Here is a 19,596-nt window from a genome sequence, read left to right on the forward strand (position 1 = left end):
CTGCTTAATATGCTTTTCTTCACAGCTCTGGCAGCTAGCCATTATGCGCCCACACATACTACTCGCTCACACTCGCATATTCTCATACACATACAGGCGATTGTTGTGTAAAATCATGAGGAGCTCTCTGCTCCTCCTGCTGTCGCTCCCTTCGTTTCCAGGAATGAGTTGGCAGGCCTGTCTTGCTCCACGCATACTGTAGAACTGCCCGCAAGATAAAACCCAGTTGCCAGGGTGTCGCTACAGAGCTCATAAGTGGGAGAGTCACTGCAAGAAGATCCCTCCATTCCGTGACCTCAACTAGACCTTCTATTGTGTTGGTGATTTTTGCAGGACTGTAGTGATCTAGACGCACGCACACATACAAACCAAGTTTTTATTCTGCAGGAAGTGAAGTAACTGCACTCTGTGCCATGGTTGCCTTCACACGTGGTGTTCTAAGCTGCCTACATCAGTTTGATGCCTCCTCTTTCCAGTAGCGTAGGAGTGGACAATGTTTTCTACTGGAGAATGACACTCTATTCAGTTTTAGTTTAGTATACTGTTTATTCTACTTTTAAGTTACTTGCCTTGAGCTCCATATAACTTATGGATCATTTATATAAATTTGTTGCCAAATTTTTGTTTAGCCTCATAAGAAGCTGCAGGCAATGAATTGTGCAAACGCAAACCTCTACTAAACATCTCTTTGTTTCGGCATACCTCCAGATAATTAGCTGTTCATTATAAAAATAAATAAATAAATAACCCTTAAAAAAAATTAAATAACTGAAGTGCTACATGTAGCAAAGCAGAAAAAAAGAAAAAACAATTTCAATATATGGTTAGTCTGTTTGTGAAGTAAGTATGCTAGCTGGCTAGAGTAATAGCTAAGCTGGCTGAGCTTTTAATAAGCTTTAAATGCATGTGGTCTGTAATTTACTAAACCTTTAGCAAGATGACACCTTCAGCTAAATGGGCTATTGTGCTAGCTAGCATACTTGCTACAAAATTCCATGTTAGCCAACTGTTTCAGGTTGTTTATGCTTCTTTCCTTTAAACGTTGCATTTACTCTGTGTAGCACTTTGTTTTTTCCATTAGTCTGAAGATTTTCTGTAATGAAAAGCTAATTTGAAGCCCAATTGAAACTGATGCAAAAACTGACCACTGATGAAGGGCTACACTTGTTACCAACCCTGCTCTGGGTAATCTACCTTCCTGCAGACTTTGGCTCCAACTCTGTTTGGCCACATCTGATCCATCTAATTATTGCGTTGATTAGCTAAATGAGGTGTGTTAGATTTTGGTTGGAGGTAAAACCTGGAGGAACATGGATCTTAAAAGGAAGGTTTGGGCTCAAATTGTACATGGCAACACATTGGCTTCTAAATACAAATACAATAGATCTACTAGGTAGAGGCTCCTAACAAGGCAGGTGGTGAGTGTAAATGTCTGAAAATGAAGAATGATCATGGAATCTGATCCAAGGATTCGTCACCTCCATGCTATGGAAGGAAATAAGAGACTCTGTACATTATTAAAAAGCGAGAGAGCAAAAGAGAAAGAGGCAGGGAAGAGGGAGGTGTCAGTGGCTACCAGTGAGGGGTATCAAACACGGAGCCTATTTAACACCAGCAAGTAAGAGGAGACAAATGCCTCATAGGGGAGTTGAGTTTCTCAGACACGACCTGTCCAAATGGGCAGTAGCCTTTTAGGAGTTTGTTTCACTTGTTTAATCACATGCTGGTCACTGTAGGGAGTATATTGTATTATATTGGCAAGGCCTGCAGCTGCATTGTGTAGCACATCGCCTGGGTTGGTGATTGCAGAGGTTAGTCACTCTCATCTTTAAACATTGATTTATGGCTATGGCTCACAGAGCTGTCCATACCCACTTAAGTTTCCAACTTCGACGCTTCAATCCAGCATTGCTCAGAGCCCTATTCAAATCCCATATCTGACAGTGACAAATTAGGTTGTCTGGTTGTGCATCCAGTATTCTTCTGATGATGACACTTTTCAGTAGTAGGCTGGTGCATTCTTTGTCTATCCAAGCCCATGCCCTCACAGTTCGGATCTGTTCCTATGGCAGGGTAATTATGCTTTGATTCTGCCCACTCTTCCATAGGATCGATTTAACTTTTTCCCCAGCAGTCTGTAAAGAGGCCCCCTACCAGTTCTTTTGAGAGCCATGATCAGGCTCCAGCAGGGGAGAACCAGGATATGTCGATCCCAGTCGGCTGGGGGGGGCTGGTCAATAGTCAAACTCCCAGGAGAGCGATCTTCATCTCCTCCATCTTCTCCCCGTCAGCTACCTCATCGATTATGATAATGCAACGGAGGCTGTGGCTTCAGGTAATTTGCCATACACTTATAGCGATGGCTTTTTTTTTATCTGCAGCCACCCCCATGCACCCATTCAGCTATCAGCATTTATGGAGGCATTTGTCATTCGTTTCAAGGATCCTGGGGCCTTTGCTGCTGTGTTGACAGAAAATGCAGAATAGTGGCCTGGTTTGAAGCATTAGCCATCCACTCAATGAGAATTGAATAAATCTCTGACAGAGGAAATTGAAAGTGGCTTTCAGCCTCCTTCCATTTAAGGAGGTCATCTCTTCTGGTTTGTCTTTTTTGTTTTGTTTTTTTTGTGTTCATCAAGCTCTAGGATCAGTCTCCCTATTGAACAAAGAGTCTCTATGCTGAGAGCGGGAAAATGAAAAGGAGCTGATGAATCGGTTCATTTTCAGTTGACGTATCACTGGTGCTTTCCTCACTTTACTGCATTTCATCTTCAGAGGACTGGGGAGCGTCAATAATGGTGGATGAGATTACTTCTCTTCAGTCCAGGTTCTGAACTTCTTCTGATGAATGTATTCCAGTGCCCCAGTGTTTCACTAACCCTTGTTGTATCGGTTTAGACCCAGACTGCTGTTTGGCAGCTTTTGCTTTCTCATTATTTTGTACTCAGCTGGTCTTAACTCTTCAAGGTCAGGGTTAAAGGTTAACCCCAAAGGCCCTGTTGGTCACTAAGGGGGATCAGAGGTCACATTTAATCTATGACCTGAAAACGTGAAGGTTTTAATATCAGGACACTCTTTCATTGGTCAGGTTTGTGTATATCAGGTACATGTGATGTTACATTTTACTGTTTACTGTACTATAGACAGATCTGAATGTGTGTCAGTGATGGGTGTATTCTCACCACACTACGACTGAAAAGCAGTGTGATGAATTATTAATAGAGCATGTAATGATGGACCATATTTTATGAAGACCATTAAACTGTACCTGTGGCTTTCAAAGGCTCATTACAATGAAGTGTCCTCTATTGAAGGTGCGATCAAAGCTTGCTCTACTCTGCCTGGCTGTGTTAATGGCTACAGTTCCATTTCACAATTGCAGTTCAGACCTACCGCCTTTTTCAGCACTTTGCATATCAGGCAGCATGTAAAGTAGGATCTGTGGGACCGTATACAGTTCGCATCGTGTCTTTCTTGCTGTGTCTTTCTCATTTGTTTATTCAATTGCTCAGTCGTACAAATACATACTCTTTCTCTCTCTCCTCCAATAAGAGGAAGTGGCTATGGTTGAGCAGTTGCATGCAGGAAGAGAGAAGGGAGGGAGGAGGGGCAGGAGAGAGAGAGAGATTGTGTGAGCTTGCAGGCAGATAGCAGACTCGACCACAGATGGTAGAGCAAGGCAGAGAGAGAGAGAGAGAGGGTGAGACAGCGTGCAGGAGTAGAGCGAGTGTGCTGGAGGGAGGTGTAATACGTCAGCTCTTCTCTCGATCTGGCTATGCGAAGCGAGCAGGCAGGCAGAAGCAGGTTGATTCCGAGCCTTCTCTCCAATTGCAATAGGTGCAGTTTCCTGCTATCCCTGCTACAGGAGCATTCACTACACCAACTGCATCCTCTGTAGAAGCTTCAGCGCTTTGATCTTGTGCCACAGCTGATGCACCAGGTATCGTGCTTATATGACCAAATTTCTTTCACAAGGCATGTTGTCTTCTTCCTCTTCCTCTTGCCGGTTTCCTCAGCCAATTGGCAAATACTGATCTGAGAAGGTTTTAGAGGGCCTGGCTGAAGACGACGCTTATCTTCACCTCTTGCCTAAGATCTTGGGTTTGCGACCTGCCAGATACAGGAACTGAGCATATGATACCGGTTTCAGAGCTTGTTCTCGTGTGACCCAAGCTTATGGAACAGCCTGACGAGTAGAAGCGCGCCAGAACAGCTCGGCTTTCTGTATCCCTTCCTTGGCTTTCTGTGTCCCTTTCTCCTGCGTTGACCGGAAGCTCTGGCCCTTCACCTGAGCCGGCGGTCCCCCCTGCCCTCCCCTTCTTCTGCTGCCTGGAGCCTGGAATGGTGTCGGGGGCCCCCGGAGGCCCTGGAGCCGCCCAACCTGGACCCGGCCCCACAAATGACTGGCAGCAACAGCATGAGCAGTGGCTATTGCAGCCTGGACGAGGAGAGCGATGACTTTACCTTCTTCACAGCCAAGACCTCCTTCTTCCGGCAGCCACACGGCAAGAAAGGGGCAAAGGTAACAGGGGTAGATATCAGGCACTATTCGTGGGAGGGTGGGAATAGGGGACATAGAATGTACACACAGCTCCAAAAAATGAGAAGTGTTACTTCTCAAAAGCATGTGTTTGGCAAGGAAACAAGGTTGTTTACTACTTTCTTTAAGTTCCTTAAGATGCTCTACTTAGATTGACATATTTGTTTTTCATTGGATTTTGGTACTCAAAATATTCTATTCTGAGATGTTTTACAAAAATGCTCAAAGTTCTTATGCTTAGGCGAGGGCTACACAGTAATGCTAAAATACAGAAACACAAATGGCGGATAATGTCAGGTGATGCAAATCATGCATAGCGGAAAGTTTTGACATAGGAGAGAATGCTGTTTTGATCAAATGAGAGGTTAACACCAACCTCAGAGAGAGAGCACAGAGGAGGTTTTTTCCCTTTCAGTTTTTTTCTTCTAGTTGGTAAAGTATGCTCACTGTCATAGCAACAGCTTCACAGTTTCTTCCTGTACGTGTGATCAGCTAAAGCGCCTCCCCCCCCCCCCCCTCCCCCAAATAGTTCTAGCGTTCAGTAAACCTCATTCAGATTTTACATTCTGCAAATGGAGAATTTAAGTATTGTTAAAGTAAAGGGTCATGTTATCAGCTGTCTGGCTTAGCCCTGAGGTATTCCTGTGTGGGAGATGGGTAAACGGGTTTGGGTGGGAAGTGAGAGAACCCACTGCATCTGGATTTTCTTGTTTAGCAGATAATGACCTTTTGTGAAGAAGGTGCTTCTCTATAAGACTGAAATTATGTGTTTAATTGTTATAGAGCTTTAACCCTTTTTCACAGTCGTCATAAAATTGTTTATGACGCAGTAGGTTCTCACCTCTCCTCTTTCACTCCTCATTCCTTGCTAGCAGCTTAACACAGTCACAACTTTTGACACCCAAACCCAACAGCGTCCTAGTTAATCTGATGACAGAGTATTTCAGTGGTTTGTATTAATTAAAAATATTGATTACAATCATCGAAGGCAATTTCCATTCTGGTGGCCACTAGGGGTCCTGCCAAAAGAGACTAAAAAGATTCTTTGTGCTCGAGCATCTCATTTGTAGATGGTGCTTTAAGAATCAGATTCTTTAGGGAACTAAAAGACTTCACTCCAAAGAACCCTTTTTTGGCACATTTATTTTTAGGAGCATACTTTTAATTAAAGTTTAAATTTAAAAAACTTTTTTAAAAGTTTAAAATTTAATTTATTTTTCTAATTCACCACAGGGAGATAAATAGCATGCACGCAAGGTGGCTGATATATATCACTTTACAATGGTGCTGTGCTTGTGGCTCATTAACTGTATATCTTGACTTTCGAGACCTTCTCTCCCATGCAGCACAATGCAGAAAATGTACTCCCACCCGTGTGTTTAGTGCAGCAAAGGAAGGAAGCGACTGCTGCTTGTTGTAGAAAGACCAGGCCCTCCCCGTGTGAAGGCCGTGGTATTTCATAAAGCTTGGGTTGTGTTCATAATGACCGCCTGTCAAACAATACTCACTTCAAGTCAGATTCAGTCCTTTATTTGTGAAGGGAAAGCCAGCTAAGGTCAACCATGCTCATGCAAGACTTTATTATTTTCACTTTCTTTCCTTTCTGCTTGTAATATAATTATTAACAATGGCAGGACCTGGCAATACCAAGGAAATGTTAATTAATGCTACCATTGCCATGAAAGTGGATAACTGATTAGTAATAGGAAATTGCAAGAAAGATGTTTTTTTTGTTTGTTTGTTTTTTTTTTTTTTATGGTGGTCTATAATCTTCTAAATTACCCACATCAACAGATTATGAGGAGGAGTAGCATGTTCCAGTGAGTTATATGTTAATTTTGAATCTGTACTTTGTTGGAACACATTTAATCAGTCAAATTCAGTGAAAGCCTTTATTATTACTTTTATAGCAGTCTGTGTCCATGATATCAAGGTCGGAAAGGGCTTAGGAGGTGGAATTAAATTGGGTGGAATAGTTAATGTGAAACCCATCATCCGAGGTGAGGTGTTGAAAAGCATTGAAAGGTAGTCCATTGTATATTCCTTTAAATTATTTTAGGATCCCCTTTTTGCAATCACTGCAGAGTCTTAAAGAAGTAGTTTTGCAAAAAATCAAATTTCCCCAATTTTCCATTTAGCCCCAATGTAGTGGGTCAGCCAAGACAAGTTTGGCGCTGGAGCCACGAGACTAATGTTACAAGAATTAGAAGTCAATAGTCACCCAAATAATTTTTGTAAATATAATTCCAGAATTATCCCAACCTGTGTAAGCCTTATCTAGGTCTTCATTAAGGTCAAACAGACTTGTCAAAGTGGTTTAGGACACAGTAGACTAACTGTGCATATGCAAATGAATAAAACAGTGTTCAAGAACTCATGCAGGCATGTGGATACTGAAGAGTACAGTTGTGATTTCTAATTTTTCAAACTGATATGTTTTAAATAGAAACCTGTCTAAATGGTTGCCCACTGCATTCAGCTACATGGTGTAGTTTCGCTCATTTTTATAGTTCACAGTAAGTCATACTTTGTCATAAACCACAACAGCAAGTCTGCATGACCTTAATGAAGAACTGCATGTGGTTTGAGCGGGTTGAGAGAAGTTTTGTGGATGTATTTATGGAAAAGATTTGGGCGACTGACTTCTGATATTTGCTAGCAGCATTAACCATGTTAGCTCCAAAACTAAAGAAGCTGATTGTGAACACCAAATATGTTTTGGCAGACTGAGTTGAAAATGATGTAATTTATATTTTTTAACAAATCTTTCCTTTAGGGATCTTTTAGGATTAAGAATCTCCATTGAATTACTTTTCAGCAGAATATTTGACACATTCTGGTTTTGAGGCGCCAGCTGCAGTAGTGCATTACACCTGAAATGGTGCATTGCATGTCTGGGAGGAAGTTGAGGTAGTTTCATAACATCAGCTTCTCCCCCGAGTAGCATGCTTTGTTGTTAACCTAAAAGTTGTCCTTAAGCACCTCTAATTTTTCTCTTTCACCTGAACGGACCAGGCTTACCTCAGCCTCTGCAGTGTCAAGTTTGGAAAGAGCTATGTTCAAACTATGAATTATTCATCCCCTCTCCCCCTTCTCCATCTGGGAGCGGTGTGGGTGACCAATTAAGTGCACCTGACGGCCACAGCTTTGGGTTGCTGAGAGGACATGGTTTGTCTACATGGCTTTTGTGGCACTGTTGTATGTGCTTGGCTTTGTATCTAGCAGGCAAATAGATCTGTTGTTTTAATGGCCAGAATACGGATCATTTAAATTATTTTGGGTTACCCAGATGTGGTTTTCGGGCAGCTCTAAGTGGCCAGGATGTGGGGGTCCTACATAGATTTGGTGCCAGGATAGTGTTGTCGTTACTATATGCACTGTTTATATGCACCAGTTTTGTTGCTCTGGGTTCATCTCCAGTTTTCCTGTATCATAAATAGCAACATGTAGTCACAGGTAGATGATACTAGATCATGGATACTGGTATGCCCTTTTTTGAATGTCATTTCCTCTTACAGCAGTTGAAGGTATTTTCATATGCCTCATCTTTTCCACCTGCTGCCTTAGTGGTGTGTGCCTGAAAGGAAGCTTTGTGTTATGCTTTTAATGTTGCTGCCATATTATGTCTGTGCTTATTAGCTTAGGTCTGCAGAATATTTGCTATTTGAAACATGGTATCAGTGTCACAGCTTGAATTGTTTGCAAACAGTACTTGTTATAATTATAATTATAAAAGAAGATATAACCCCTCATATGCATCACCCATGTGAGCTTGCAAGTTCATTGTACAAACTGAATGTTGGTGCCTAATTTCTTCCCAAGTACAATGCCTGTTGTACTCTAGACTTTTAAGCTGATTCCTGTACAAATATCAGCCATTGTGGAGAACAAACAGTTATACGAACAATTAGCATGGTGCTGCCATCTGCAGTATTTAGTTTCTTCAGACTCTTAACTCCAGGCTCTGAGTATAGACGTCTATGATAATTTTATGCTGTGCTCACAGGTTGATTCTACAGTAGAAATGAATGGGCTAACCATTGTTATATGTAACAGGTTAAAGGCAATGTGCATTACATTCCCATTTAAAAGAATGATTTTGTTTTTTTAAAAAAATGCAATTTTCCCATTGTTCCAAATGTAGTCAAGATGGCTGCTAGCACTGTTTTAGCTGTGTGACATGCTTGTTTTCCATTTTCATAGGTAATAGCATAACAGTTTAGACCAGTGCTAATATCCAGTATTTTTCATGTGCATATATTCTGATGCTGATCCCTAAATGTTTATAAAATGTAGAAATAAAATGCATTTTTGTCATTTACTGCATTTGTAGCCCTATAGAAATCAAGCATGTAGATCTATAGGGTTACAAGTCCAATACAATTAATAAAAAGCAGACATTTTAGTTTAGCAGCCAAGTGTCATCTAAATGTTCTGCTAAAATAAATACAGCAGCAAATATTAAATATCTAAACATCCCATCCAATGCCGCTAATTTTTTTTAAAAACACAGTTCTGTACCAATATTGATGATTCTGATCATGCATTTCTTTCATAGTGTCAGTCAATTTGTGATTACTTTAAGTTGATGGAGTTTAAGGCATGCAGGTGTGATGTAGGTGTGCAGATTGCACAATGCAAATTGGGGAGCCCATATGAAATATAAATATGTAAAATGTATTTATCTACTACATATCAAAATGTATGAAAATGGCCAAAAAAAGTTGTTTTGCCTAATGTACTTCAGTGTTTGGAATATATTTTGAAATGAAACAACGTATTTGAAATGTATCTCCCTTTTTAAATAAATTAATATATACGTCAATGTTTTTCCATATGGGCGATATAAGCTTCTGGTACTTGTTAGCTACATTAGGCCTGTAGCTCCAGTGCAAAACTAGAGACAAACTTGCCTTGGCCGATGGTGTTTGGAATAAGATTTTTGGCCAAATCTTAGGCTAAAGCCCGCTTGTGGAACCAGAGGACCAGTAAGCCACAGGAAAGAGTGGCTCCCCAACACCAAACTCCATTTTGTTCTCTAATGGCAGTTTATGCAAATGATCCTATTGGACTCACTGCTCGCAGGTGTTTCTCTTTGTCTGTCTCTGCTTGTCCCTCTCCGTCTTGTCAAACACTTGTGTAGCTGCTTGTTTTGGTGTGCTAAGTTCTGGAAATGATTCATAAAAACCCCCTCCGCCTCCATTGCAGTCTGTAGCCCAAAGCGCGCTTTTTCCTGCCCTGTGGATTGTGCAGTGGTGCTCTGGTGCATTGGCAGTACATCAATAAACATACTGCAGTATTAGCGCCATTAGCTCCTACAAGCATCGTCCTCAAAGGCTCTGTCAGAACGGTGTATGTGTGGGGTGTGTACGCATGTGTCTTCGTGAATAGCTGCGATGTGGCTATGCTGACAAGTGTGTGTGGTGGCGTAACGTCTTGTATGTGGCACAGCTCCTTGCTTTGAGGCTGCTACGGATCTACTTTGTTTATGCAGGCATGCAGATGATTGGGCTTTGCGTGTGCGCAGGGCTGTGAAATCTACAGCTGTAGAGAGAGACAGAGCTTCTTCCACTCCACACTTGACCCAGTAACAAGAATCTGTGTGTATGTGTGGGTGGGAGGGGGCAGGACGAGTGCCATCATCTCTACACTGCGGCACGTTCATACATTCATATCGGTGCAGAAACAGAAAAGACATACATGATTGATTGCTTAGGCTTCCATTACATGTTAGCTACAAAAGCCTTATAGGTTCAGCTTAAAGGTGGTCTACCTCCATTATTTGGTCAGTCAACAGATGCTTAATGAGATTAGAGTTCTATTGTGTTCAATTCCATCCTGATTTCCACTTCAGTAAGGACATTGCATATTACAGCACAAAATACGTGAGCATATCAGGTCCACAGTTGTAATAGGAAGTGAGCCATGGTTTCACCGCTTCCGCTCCAAGATAGAGGTGCCTCTACCCAGTAACTCAGTTCCTCACTTTAGTGACGGATCATGCCTGACGTAGCTGAGAGCTAGAGCAGTGTAGTGCATTAGCAGTACCAATATTGTGCTATAGCACTTGAATGTGAAGTATCTTTCAGATCATTTTCATCTGTTCATTTTCTATGATAAGATGTTTGGGCAGTGTATGCATATGTAGCAATATATACAGTTCTGTGTATTAGTAAGCTAAGAATATGATGAAGGATTGATTTAGCTAAACCAGGTATAGGATGGTAACCATGAATACTAGCCTTCCTAGAGCAGAGCTTTGGGAATGGTTAAGCGAACAAGCTGATACATAGTTGCTTACAGTTAAATCTGATTGTAAAATAAGTGCATGCAGATTTCACCAACAGTTTTGTTACTCATCCATTTATACAAGAAAATAATGTATAAAAAACAGCAATTGCAATATTATGGCAATAAAGTATATTATTTTAGGAAAAGAATCACGCTGCACAATGACTTAATTCCAGCGTCTTCACATTTAATTCTTTCCAGTTGCCAAATTTTTGGTAAAATTTGGCCTCTAGGGAAAGCAGTGCTCTCGATGCTTAACTTTAACCTATTAACTTGCACAGCATATCCAAATTAAATCCACTGTTCCCATATACTTTGGGCTACAGTCATGATATTGGTCTCATTTGAAAGGTAACACTCAAGTTTCTGACTCAAGTCAGAATAATTGTATAAATTACTGACACAGTAACAGAATAGAGTTTTTTTCCATTTGACTCTCAGATATCTACACTGATCTCTGACTCTTGCTGTGTTATTATGACCACTTGTGTTGGATGATGTCTCTGTAGATAACATCATAGATTTCATTAATCAGATGACAAATTTGTTTGTACATCATTAAAGGTGTTCAAATCTGCGCTCATTTTTATGCAACATTGTTGCATTGTTACTGGTGCTCAGTGTCACTATTGTATTGAGAATTTTCATGTCGTTAGAAATGGCCTGTTGATGATGTAGAAGGTGCCTGATAAATTATGAATGATTACAGTTAGGTGTTTCTAAAGTGAGCATATATGTCCCAGTCCACCAAAGTGATGACCACTTCTGTTAATCTAGCTGCTATAAAGCCTGCTCATACTTAGGTGCTCATTGATCAGAATTTACAGAGAGGAGCACTGCTCAGCGTTCAGCTGTGACTGAGAACCACGAGCTGTCGGCTGGAGAAGGTTCGAGTAGCTTTCCTAAAGTCTGAGACTGACACTGGAGGTCATTGTGTTACCTAATCAGCCTGAGAGGCCATGCGCCAGGATGACAGACAGCCTGCTTGACAGGTGCTGACAACACAGATGCCCCTCCGATAACACACTTCTCCCTCTGCTTATGCAAAATAGCACAGTAACCTGATATTTGGTCAGATCGTGGTGCAGGTGTCTTTTGTTATGCACTGTAGACTTTAGTTACGCCCTCAGCTCTCACCATGGTGACTTTTACATCTATGTTTGTTTTATAATGAAACAAGCATTGGCTTTTGATTTGAGGAACATCCAGTTGGTTTATGGCCTCAAACAATGAAGGACATTTTTCAATAGGGTAACAGCTGCTGTTAAATGTCCTTGAGGGGCCCTCATGCAGGTTAGTGAAGCTTTGGTCTGTATACATTTTATATATATATTTTTTTTTTCAGATGTCTACAGTTAGGCTACAGATCTCATTAGCAGAAACCGGATAGGTCAGGTAGATGAAGGTATCCTGTATCTTCTGCTCACAACAGTTCGAAGTTGCTTTGCCACTGTGGTCATTCAGAAATCCAAGACAACAGTGAAGCAGATCATAGTTAATTCTGAAATAATTCAATGTTCAGTAGAATGAGTACTCCACACTAGAATGCTACACCCACAAATGTCATTGAACGTTGGCACAAATCATTAAAAATTTCAAATGATATATTTTAGATGTGTGTAACTGGTCATGTTATTACGAGAGATTAGATATCATTTTTCCTTAATTGTGATCAAGCAAAATGAATAAACACCACTGTCATTTCCAACTTTTAGCTATACCAGCTTGGTAGCATAGCAATTTCTGCATGATTTGATCATTGAAATGTAAACAAATTTAGGGTGTTTTTATGTGAAATTATGTATTGTATAGATACTTACCAACTCTAACTTTTTTCTACAACAGTAGATAGGAAATAGGGGTTACAATGTCTACAGTGCAAATATGTTTTATTTTATTAACTATCCAAAATGACCAGTGAAACATTTTACATTTCAGGCCAAAAGCTTTTCATAAATCTACCATAAAATAATGTCACAGGCATACGTATCCATTTCACATAATAGTTTTATTTGATGTGACCTTTAGAGGCATTAAAAGCTTCGGGGTCTGGTTACTATCACCAACACTGTGAACATTTCCAAATTTCTCTAGGTTATGTTTCAGCATCTTAAAAAAAAAACAAATTTGGTTACGCACTGCAGTTTCTTCCTATTATAAATGGAGGAGCTGGTCCAACCTCACTGGAGTTCAGAATGAACACATTTGTGGGCGGAGCGTGTTTTGTTTGTAACAAAATGTGGCTGAGCACCACCAGCCCATTTACTCAGGCCCTGTTATCCTTTAACAGGTTTTAGCTGTTTCTTTAATGTTCTTTTAACCTGCTGTGGGGAGGCAGTTGCACATGCACAGCAAATCCAGATTATGTTTGATGTCTTCGCTCTCTCACTGCAGAGATCAAAGAAACAAGCGAGACTGCAGGACACAACCTTCAACTGATAGAGGAACTTGGCTGTTATGAACTCATGAAGGATAGTGGTCATTACTTTGAACATGCTGGGAAATGATGTTGATAAGATTGCAGAGTGCAGGAAGTGACACAGGCCACGTTGCGCTTCTGTGTAAATTCTTCTGTGTAAGATAAGTGTTGCAGAACAGCTGATTCTGTGGGGCCCTTAAGTGACAAAAGTTTACTAACTGCTGTTGTAAACACAATAATCATAAACTATATCACTGTAAAAGTTAGAGACTCTTCAGTCATATTCATTTCTAGTTAAAACAGCCTTTAACTTCAGATGTTGTAGGCCACCAGTACCATCACCATCAAATAAACTGCACTTCTTTAAATTTTGAGAGATGAGAGAAAAACAAACTACACTGTTGCTTCAGATCTGAAGGAATCCACAGTCATGGATTCCACTGTGAGAACACAAAGCAGCTGTGGGTCTGAAAGGATGTGTGTTGTCGAAGCTTTTACTGAGAAGAGAAATGGACAAAAAGAAAAGTCAAACGAAGAAGCTGCTCATGTTCTTTGAACAATGGACTGACCACCCCAGAGTCCAGACCTCAATATGACTGAGTGCGTTTAGTGTTTAGATTGTGAGAAGCAAAAAATACAACCAACTTCTAAGACTGAACTTTAGAGATTTCTTTTAAAAACTGAAAGCAAGTCCCCTGACAAGAAAGGAAGCTGTAATAAAGGCAAAGGGTTGTTTTTATTAAATGTATTGTCACTGTCCAAAGAAAAACACGTATCACGTATGCAATACTGCATGTAATATTACATTATAAAGGGAAATAAAATCTCAGTTGTTAATGCAATAACTATTAAATTAACTTAAATACGTATGAGCTACTTCCTGCCCAAATCATGATTGACATAATAATAACAATAATAAAGCTACTTGAGGCTTGGGGACCCTAACTGATGGCTTATACTGCTTACAGCATTAAATGGCCCTGTGCAGTATTGCAGGTACAGTGTTGACACATTTTACACAGCTCAGTGTGTTGCAACTTTGCAACCAAACATGGATAGTTAAGCATGACTTTTACATCTCCGTGTTTTCGAACTCCAGTGATGAGGCTTTCTTTGTTAGATGGTTCACTTCTCCTGGTGCATGTGTGAGTGTGTCAGAAGTGGGTCAGCTCCATAGTGTGACACAAGATACTGTAAGCAAGAGAGATGCTATATGAGGCAAGTGGCACAGCTCAGTCATTCAACCACATCTGTCTGTAGTCTTAGTTTATTATTAATACATGCACAGGGCAGTCCCTGATCATAAATCTGTTCTCATTCACTTCCATCCGCTGACTGACACATACACATAGGCTACGTTTACACAGCAGGTAAAAGTGGCCCAAATCCGATTTTTTTTTTCCTCATATGTGACGCTCGTGTCATCGGTGTGGTACTGTGAACAGCAAAACAACACATTACATCTTGACATTTTCAATTCTGATTTGAGACGCTTTCATATGTGGTACTGAAATCCAATCCGTATCCGATCTGCGGCAATGCGATTCAGTCTGAACAGCCAGATTGGAATTCATGCGACTTTTACGCCAGGCCAATTCGACATTTGTCATTTCGCGCTGCTGAGACTCAAACATTTAGGCTGATGTTTCTGTACCAAAAAAAGTAGAGGAGACTCATCGCAGCCGCTTTGTGTTTGAAGAGGTTTCGAACGAAGCGGCCAGAGGAGACAGAGGCTGCAACGCCAGAGAACAGTTTAAACAATCCGAGGACACAAACCAAAGAAGTGGCTGAATACCGGGTCCTTTTTATGGCGAACTTGAACACACTGTGGGCAATGAGTCCAGCTGTCAGCCACTGGAACTTCATCGCTCCTGTGATGCTGGCGAAGACGAAACCAGGAGCGACTAGTGTTCACTAGTCGTCATGACTGTTTACTTCTGGATGAGCCTCGTGAAGCATTGTTCTTTTGCGCATGCAGGTCAGTTTAGGAGCTGATCTTTTCAGACTGATGTCGCATACAGATCACATTTAAAACATTGTGTGAACAGCTAAACAAAAAATTTGGATTTGGTGAGAATCAGATTTGGTCCACTTTTACCTGCTGTGTAAACACAGCCATAGACATATACTGAAGTGCTTGCATCACACTGTTCAGTTTTTCAGAATATGCTTTGTTGCAGCTGATATTTGAATGTAAGGGTGTGACAATTTCAGTACATATTCAAAAATCTAAATATAAAACTGTAGCAAAGATACAGCTTCAGTTAGTTCAGAGGGTCTCCTGTATCATCTTTTCTGGAATCCACTGTTAACAGTTGACAACAAACTAGGCATCAGGGTGCATCCTATCAGAGTACAGTGCACAGGGGCTCATGTTATATATGAACCACACATAAATAACAATGCAACGGGTGTTTGTATTATAGAAATGTATGTACAGTTGTGTGCAAAAGTTTTAATATCCCAGAATGAATGACATGTTTTTATAGTTTCAAAAGTGAAATAATTACAGCCAATATAGGGCACAAACATAAATATGACATTTTTATTCTGCATGTTTTAGTGCTGAATTTTTATTTAGTTGTTGGCCACAAACTGTAATTGTGCATTAAAATGTGCAGAATTGTATTCTCTGTAGAGAATGTGTTAATTTATTTTCACTTAGAAAATCATCAAGCGTAATTTGACCAGCCAAACCACTCTGAATAGTATATGACATATATGTATGTCAAACCCAGTTTTAGACTACAAGTATCATTACACCCCTAGAACACAAAGTCAATGGGACAAATTTAAAGGTCTAGGCAATAGTTTTCATAAGAGAATCCACAAATAGTTATTTCATACCATTTGTAAAACCTACACAAACTGAAGTGGTGTTATACTCCAGGTCTAGACTGTTTAATCCTCCACCAAAAAAAAGTTTTCTCCAACCCTATTCACACACTTTCATACACATCACACAACTGAGATTGCCTGAAGTGTGTGTGCGCGTGTGTGCTCGTGTGTGTGCGTGTGGCCAAGTAAACATTCTGTCATCACTGTGGACTAACAGCTTGTTGCCTCCAGCATCATGGCTTTTTCTTTCTTGCACCATATTTCCCTTGTACCAATACTTTGTCAGTGATGATTCCTTTCAGACAACTGGCTTCCACAATTTTCAAAGGGCTTGTTTCAAATATTCAGAGAAAAAGTTCCTCTAAAATACCAGTAAATATTAAATTAGTTAGGCTTGATATTCTGACCTGACCTGACTCTCAGCACCACTTTTTAAACCCATGACTAATGACACAATTATGTTGCAACCTGACTGTACTTTTCAAGAGTTTGGAATCTGTCATATTAATGATTGTTATTCAATGATAACATACCATGTAGCTCTTGTTGTTATAAACTAGACACCAAAATGTAAACTGACAAGAAGTTAACAAGTTATGACATGGCACAAAAATAGCAAATGTATTAAATAATAAACTGTAATCTATTTATTCTAATTTCTTGTCATGTTATTACTATGAATAAGTATTTGATCAGCAAGAGCTGGTCAAAGCATTTCAAGTATAACGCCTTCTGGATATTAAGGGAGTTACTACAACTATATGGTAAAGGAAAATCCAAACTGGATTCAAACCTGAATAAAACACTACATTCCTAATGACAGGATAATGGTCACGATCAGATAAGAAATTACGAATGTATTGATCAATCAGTGCCTTTTAAACAACATCGCAAAGGCTTTTAGGATGAATGAAGTTTGCATTTCATTCTGGCTTTGAGGACCATGGTAGACCTCATCTTAGCAACTGAAGCATCTCCAGTGCGCCAGATTACAAATTCTTTAAATTGATCAATCTAAGGTGAAAAACTAATGAAGAGCTTAAACACAGGCCAAAATCTGTTAAATGTGGGATGCAGATGACAAAAACTCATGTGAGATTCAAGCTCAACAAATATTTGAAAAAAATGTCCACTTGCCAGGAATAGTTCTGTCGATTTGGATGATTTCAAGCTCTACTGAATATAACTGTGCCAAAAGGGGGAGTTGGTGCACATTCACTGTGCCATGCTTCACTTAACTTCACTCAGTTTTTTTTTTTTTTTTTGTTTTGTTTTTTTTTACCTGGCTTGCTTCCCAGCTTTTATTCCCTCAGTACTTTCAACTGAACAAAGCCACCTAAGAAGCCACTGGACCACTGTACCTCATCCACCCCATTGTTCTAATCAGCTGTACTTTCTTCAGTTCATGCAGGCTAGAGGAAGGGTGGGAGGTGAGTATATTTAGCTGCGAGGGGGCCTCACAAATGCAGGAATTCCTGAGAGAATTGTTGGAATGTGTGAATAAGAGAAAGGAGGAAGAGGATGCTGCAGAAATCTGAAACTTCTGTGTCTTTCGCTCATATATGACAATGAGGATGTCCCTGTTTCAATTAATCTTCTGCTGCTGAGTCTAGAAATAGAGTATTTGCATGTGTAGATTGTTGCATGTGTCTTAGCCTGGAAGGGTGTGTACACTCTAAAAAATAAAGGTGCCCATGATTGCTTGTAGGAGCAATACCATTGAAAATCCACTTTTGGTTTCCTAAAGAACCTTTTAATGGATGATTCATCGAGGAACTGATCGAACTGTGCAATTACAAAGTATTAGGTACATTTTAAAGTACCAGGGAACTTTTGAAAATCTGAGATTTCTTTCTAATAAAGTTTGTCTCGTTTCCCCTTGCCCAAAATATACACGTGCAAAGCATGTCTTTGGAATACCTTCCCAAAGTAAAATGGGAGGTCCTAATAGTGGGTAACACCTCCCTAAGCACGTCCTTACCAATCAAAAGGCTGATGTTTCTTGTCCCGTCCTCACAAACAGTTTTCCAGTCAGAGAAATTTAGCATGCTAAAGATAACCTGGCATACCAAAAGCCAGCAAGCTAGACCACCTGTCCATACATTTATCCATACACAAACAGTGTTCTTTCAGTTTTAGTTCTGTATGAGAGGCAGAACAGGCTAGGAGTGTTGGGCAGAGAGCTGTCAATCAAGCTACTCATTAGCCACATTCACACAGTTCAGCATTTTTAAGCTTTTTGCTTTATATTTGTCACTTTTTTTTCAAGTTTTGTTGAATGTTTAATATATCAATCAAGTTCAGTATCATACAAATATATTTAGTGTAAAGGTTCTATACCAGGTGAAGGTTTTTTCCTAGAACCCTATGTTCAAGCTAAGAACCATTATTTTCAAAAGTAATGATGTTGGAAACATGCAAGTAAGTTCATGCAAATCATGTGGCAGTGCATAACAGCAGCGAGTCAAATCTGAGTGCCTGTTTCTTCACAGATCACTGACTAGCATGCCACAGTAGCCTTTTGCTCTGAGCCAGACAGCAAAAGGTTCATGGGAGGATGCACAGGCTTTGGGTTTTGCAGCCAAATAAAAGGAAAAAATTTCATGCTGTTTAGATATGTTAGTATGACATTTAGGCCTGTTTTCCCCCCTCCAAGAATATTCTGCCTTAGTCTGCTTTTGCCGAGGTTTAATACTGCAATAAAATGGTCCACATTTTCAGTCTTCATGTACTAAGTCTGTCACAACAGAGCAGACAGTCTGCAGTCTGGTAGCATTTTACTATTTGGAAATCACAAAAAATAGGTTAATTTGATATGAATTCACTTCTCACTTGTAAATTTAATTGAACTTCAACTGAAAGTACAGATTTCAATGAAGATTTGTGATTTGAATTGGGTGAAAGTAATGGTTGTAGGTACATTCTTGTTTTTGAGTATTGATGATTCATCCACATTTTTGATGATTCTTAACATGAAAACAAACAGGGAAAAGTCAAAGGTTTAGACTCAAGCTGGTAAAATAGAATGTATGAGTATAGGATTGGACTGAATTGGAAAAAATTGAGGTGCTGGTATTTATTACCTTATTATATTGAATTTGATTCAATCAGGGCTAATACTACTGAAAGAGCTCTTGGTTTGATGAATTAGGAGTTAATTTGTTCCAGTATTATTACTTAACCTCTTTCTGCAGGCTCTTTTCTGCTGTCAGAATGGAAGGCATTTTGAATTACTAGAATAAAATAAAATATTTTTCCATTAACACTATTATCAGATTAACTAGGACTCTTTTGGCTCACTGAGTGTGAAATGTTGTGACTCTGTGTTGAGCGGCATGTGAGCAACGAAGGGTGAGAATACCCTACCGTCAAAAAAATTCACACCTCTCAACAAAGACAGCTGTACTGAGATAAATCAAACAGCACAGCTGAGCTTTCTTCATATCAAAAAATGCCTGCCACAATAAATACATTTTAAATGTTGACCTGTTTGCTCACTTATGAAGAT

General features: G+C 39.9%; 1 protein-coding gene across 3 annotated transcripts in view; it reads left to right on the forward strand.

Moving 5' to 3' along the window:
- Nucleotides 1-19,596, forward strand: part of rassf5 (Ras association domain family member 5) — a 65,123-nt gene that overhangs the window by 35,602 nt on the left and 9,925 nt on the right. Inside the window, exon 1 of one of the 3 annotated variants that reach the window (XM_037532345.1) lies at nucleotides 3,681-4,522. The exons of the other annotated variants lie outside the window; for them this stretch is intronic. Within the exon in view, the coding sequence (XP_037388242.1) occupies nucleotides 4,400-4,522 (123 nt within the window). The 5' untranslated portion in view covers nucleotides 3,681-4,399. Of the gene's footprint in view, nucleotides 1-3,680; nucleotides 4,523-19,596 lie in introns of those variants that run through there. 3 annotated transcript variants of the gene reach the window in all.

This window comes from Pygocentrus nattereri, chromosome 21, assembly GCF_015220715.1.
Source record: "Pygocentrus nattereri isolate fPygNat1 chromosome 21, fPygNat1.pri, whole genome shotgun sequence".
In the NCBI taxonomy this organism is placed as follows: domain Eukaryota; kingdom Metazoa; phylum Chordata; class Actinopteri; order Characiformes; family Serrasalmidae; genus Pygocentrus; species Pygocentrus nattereri.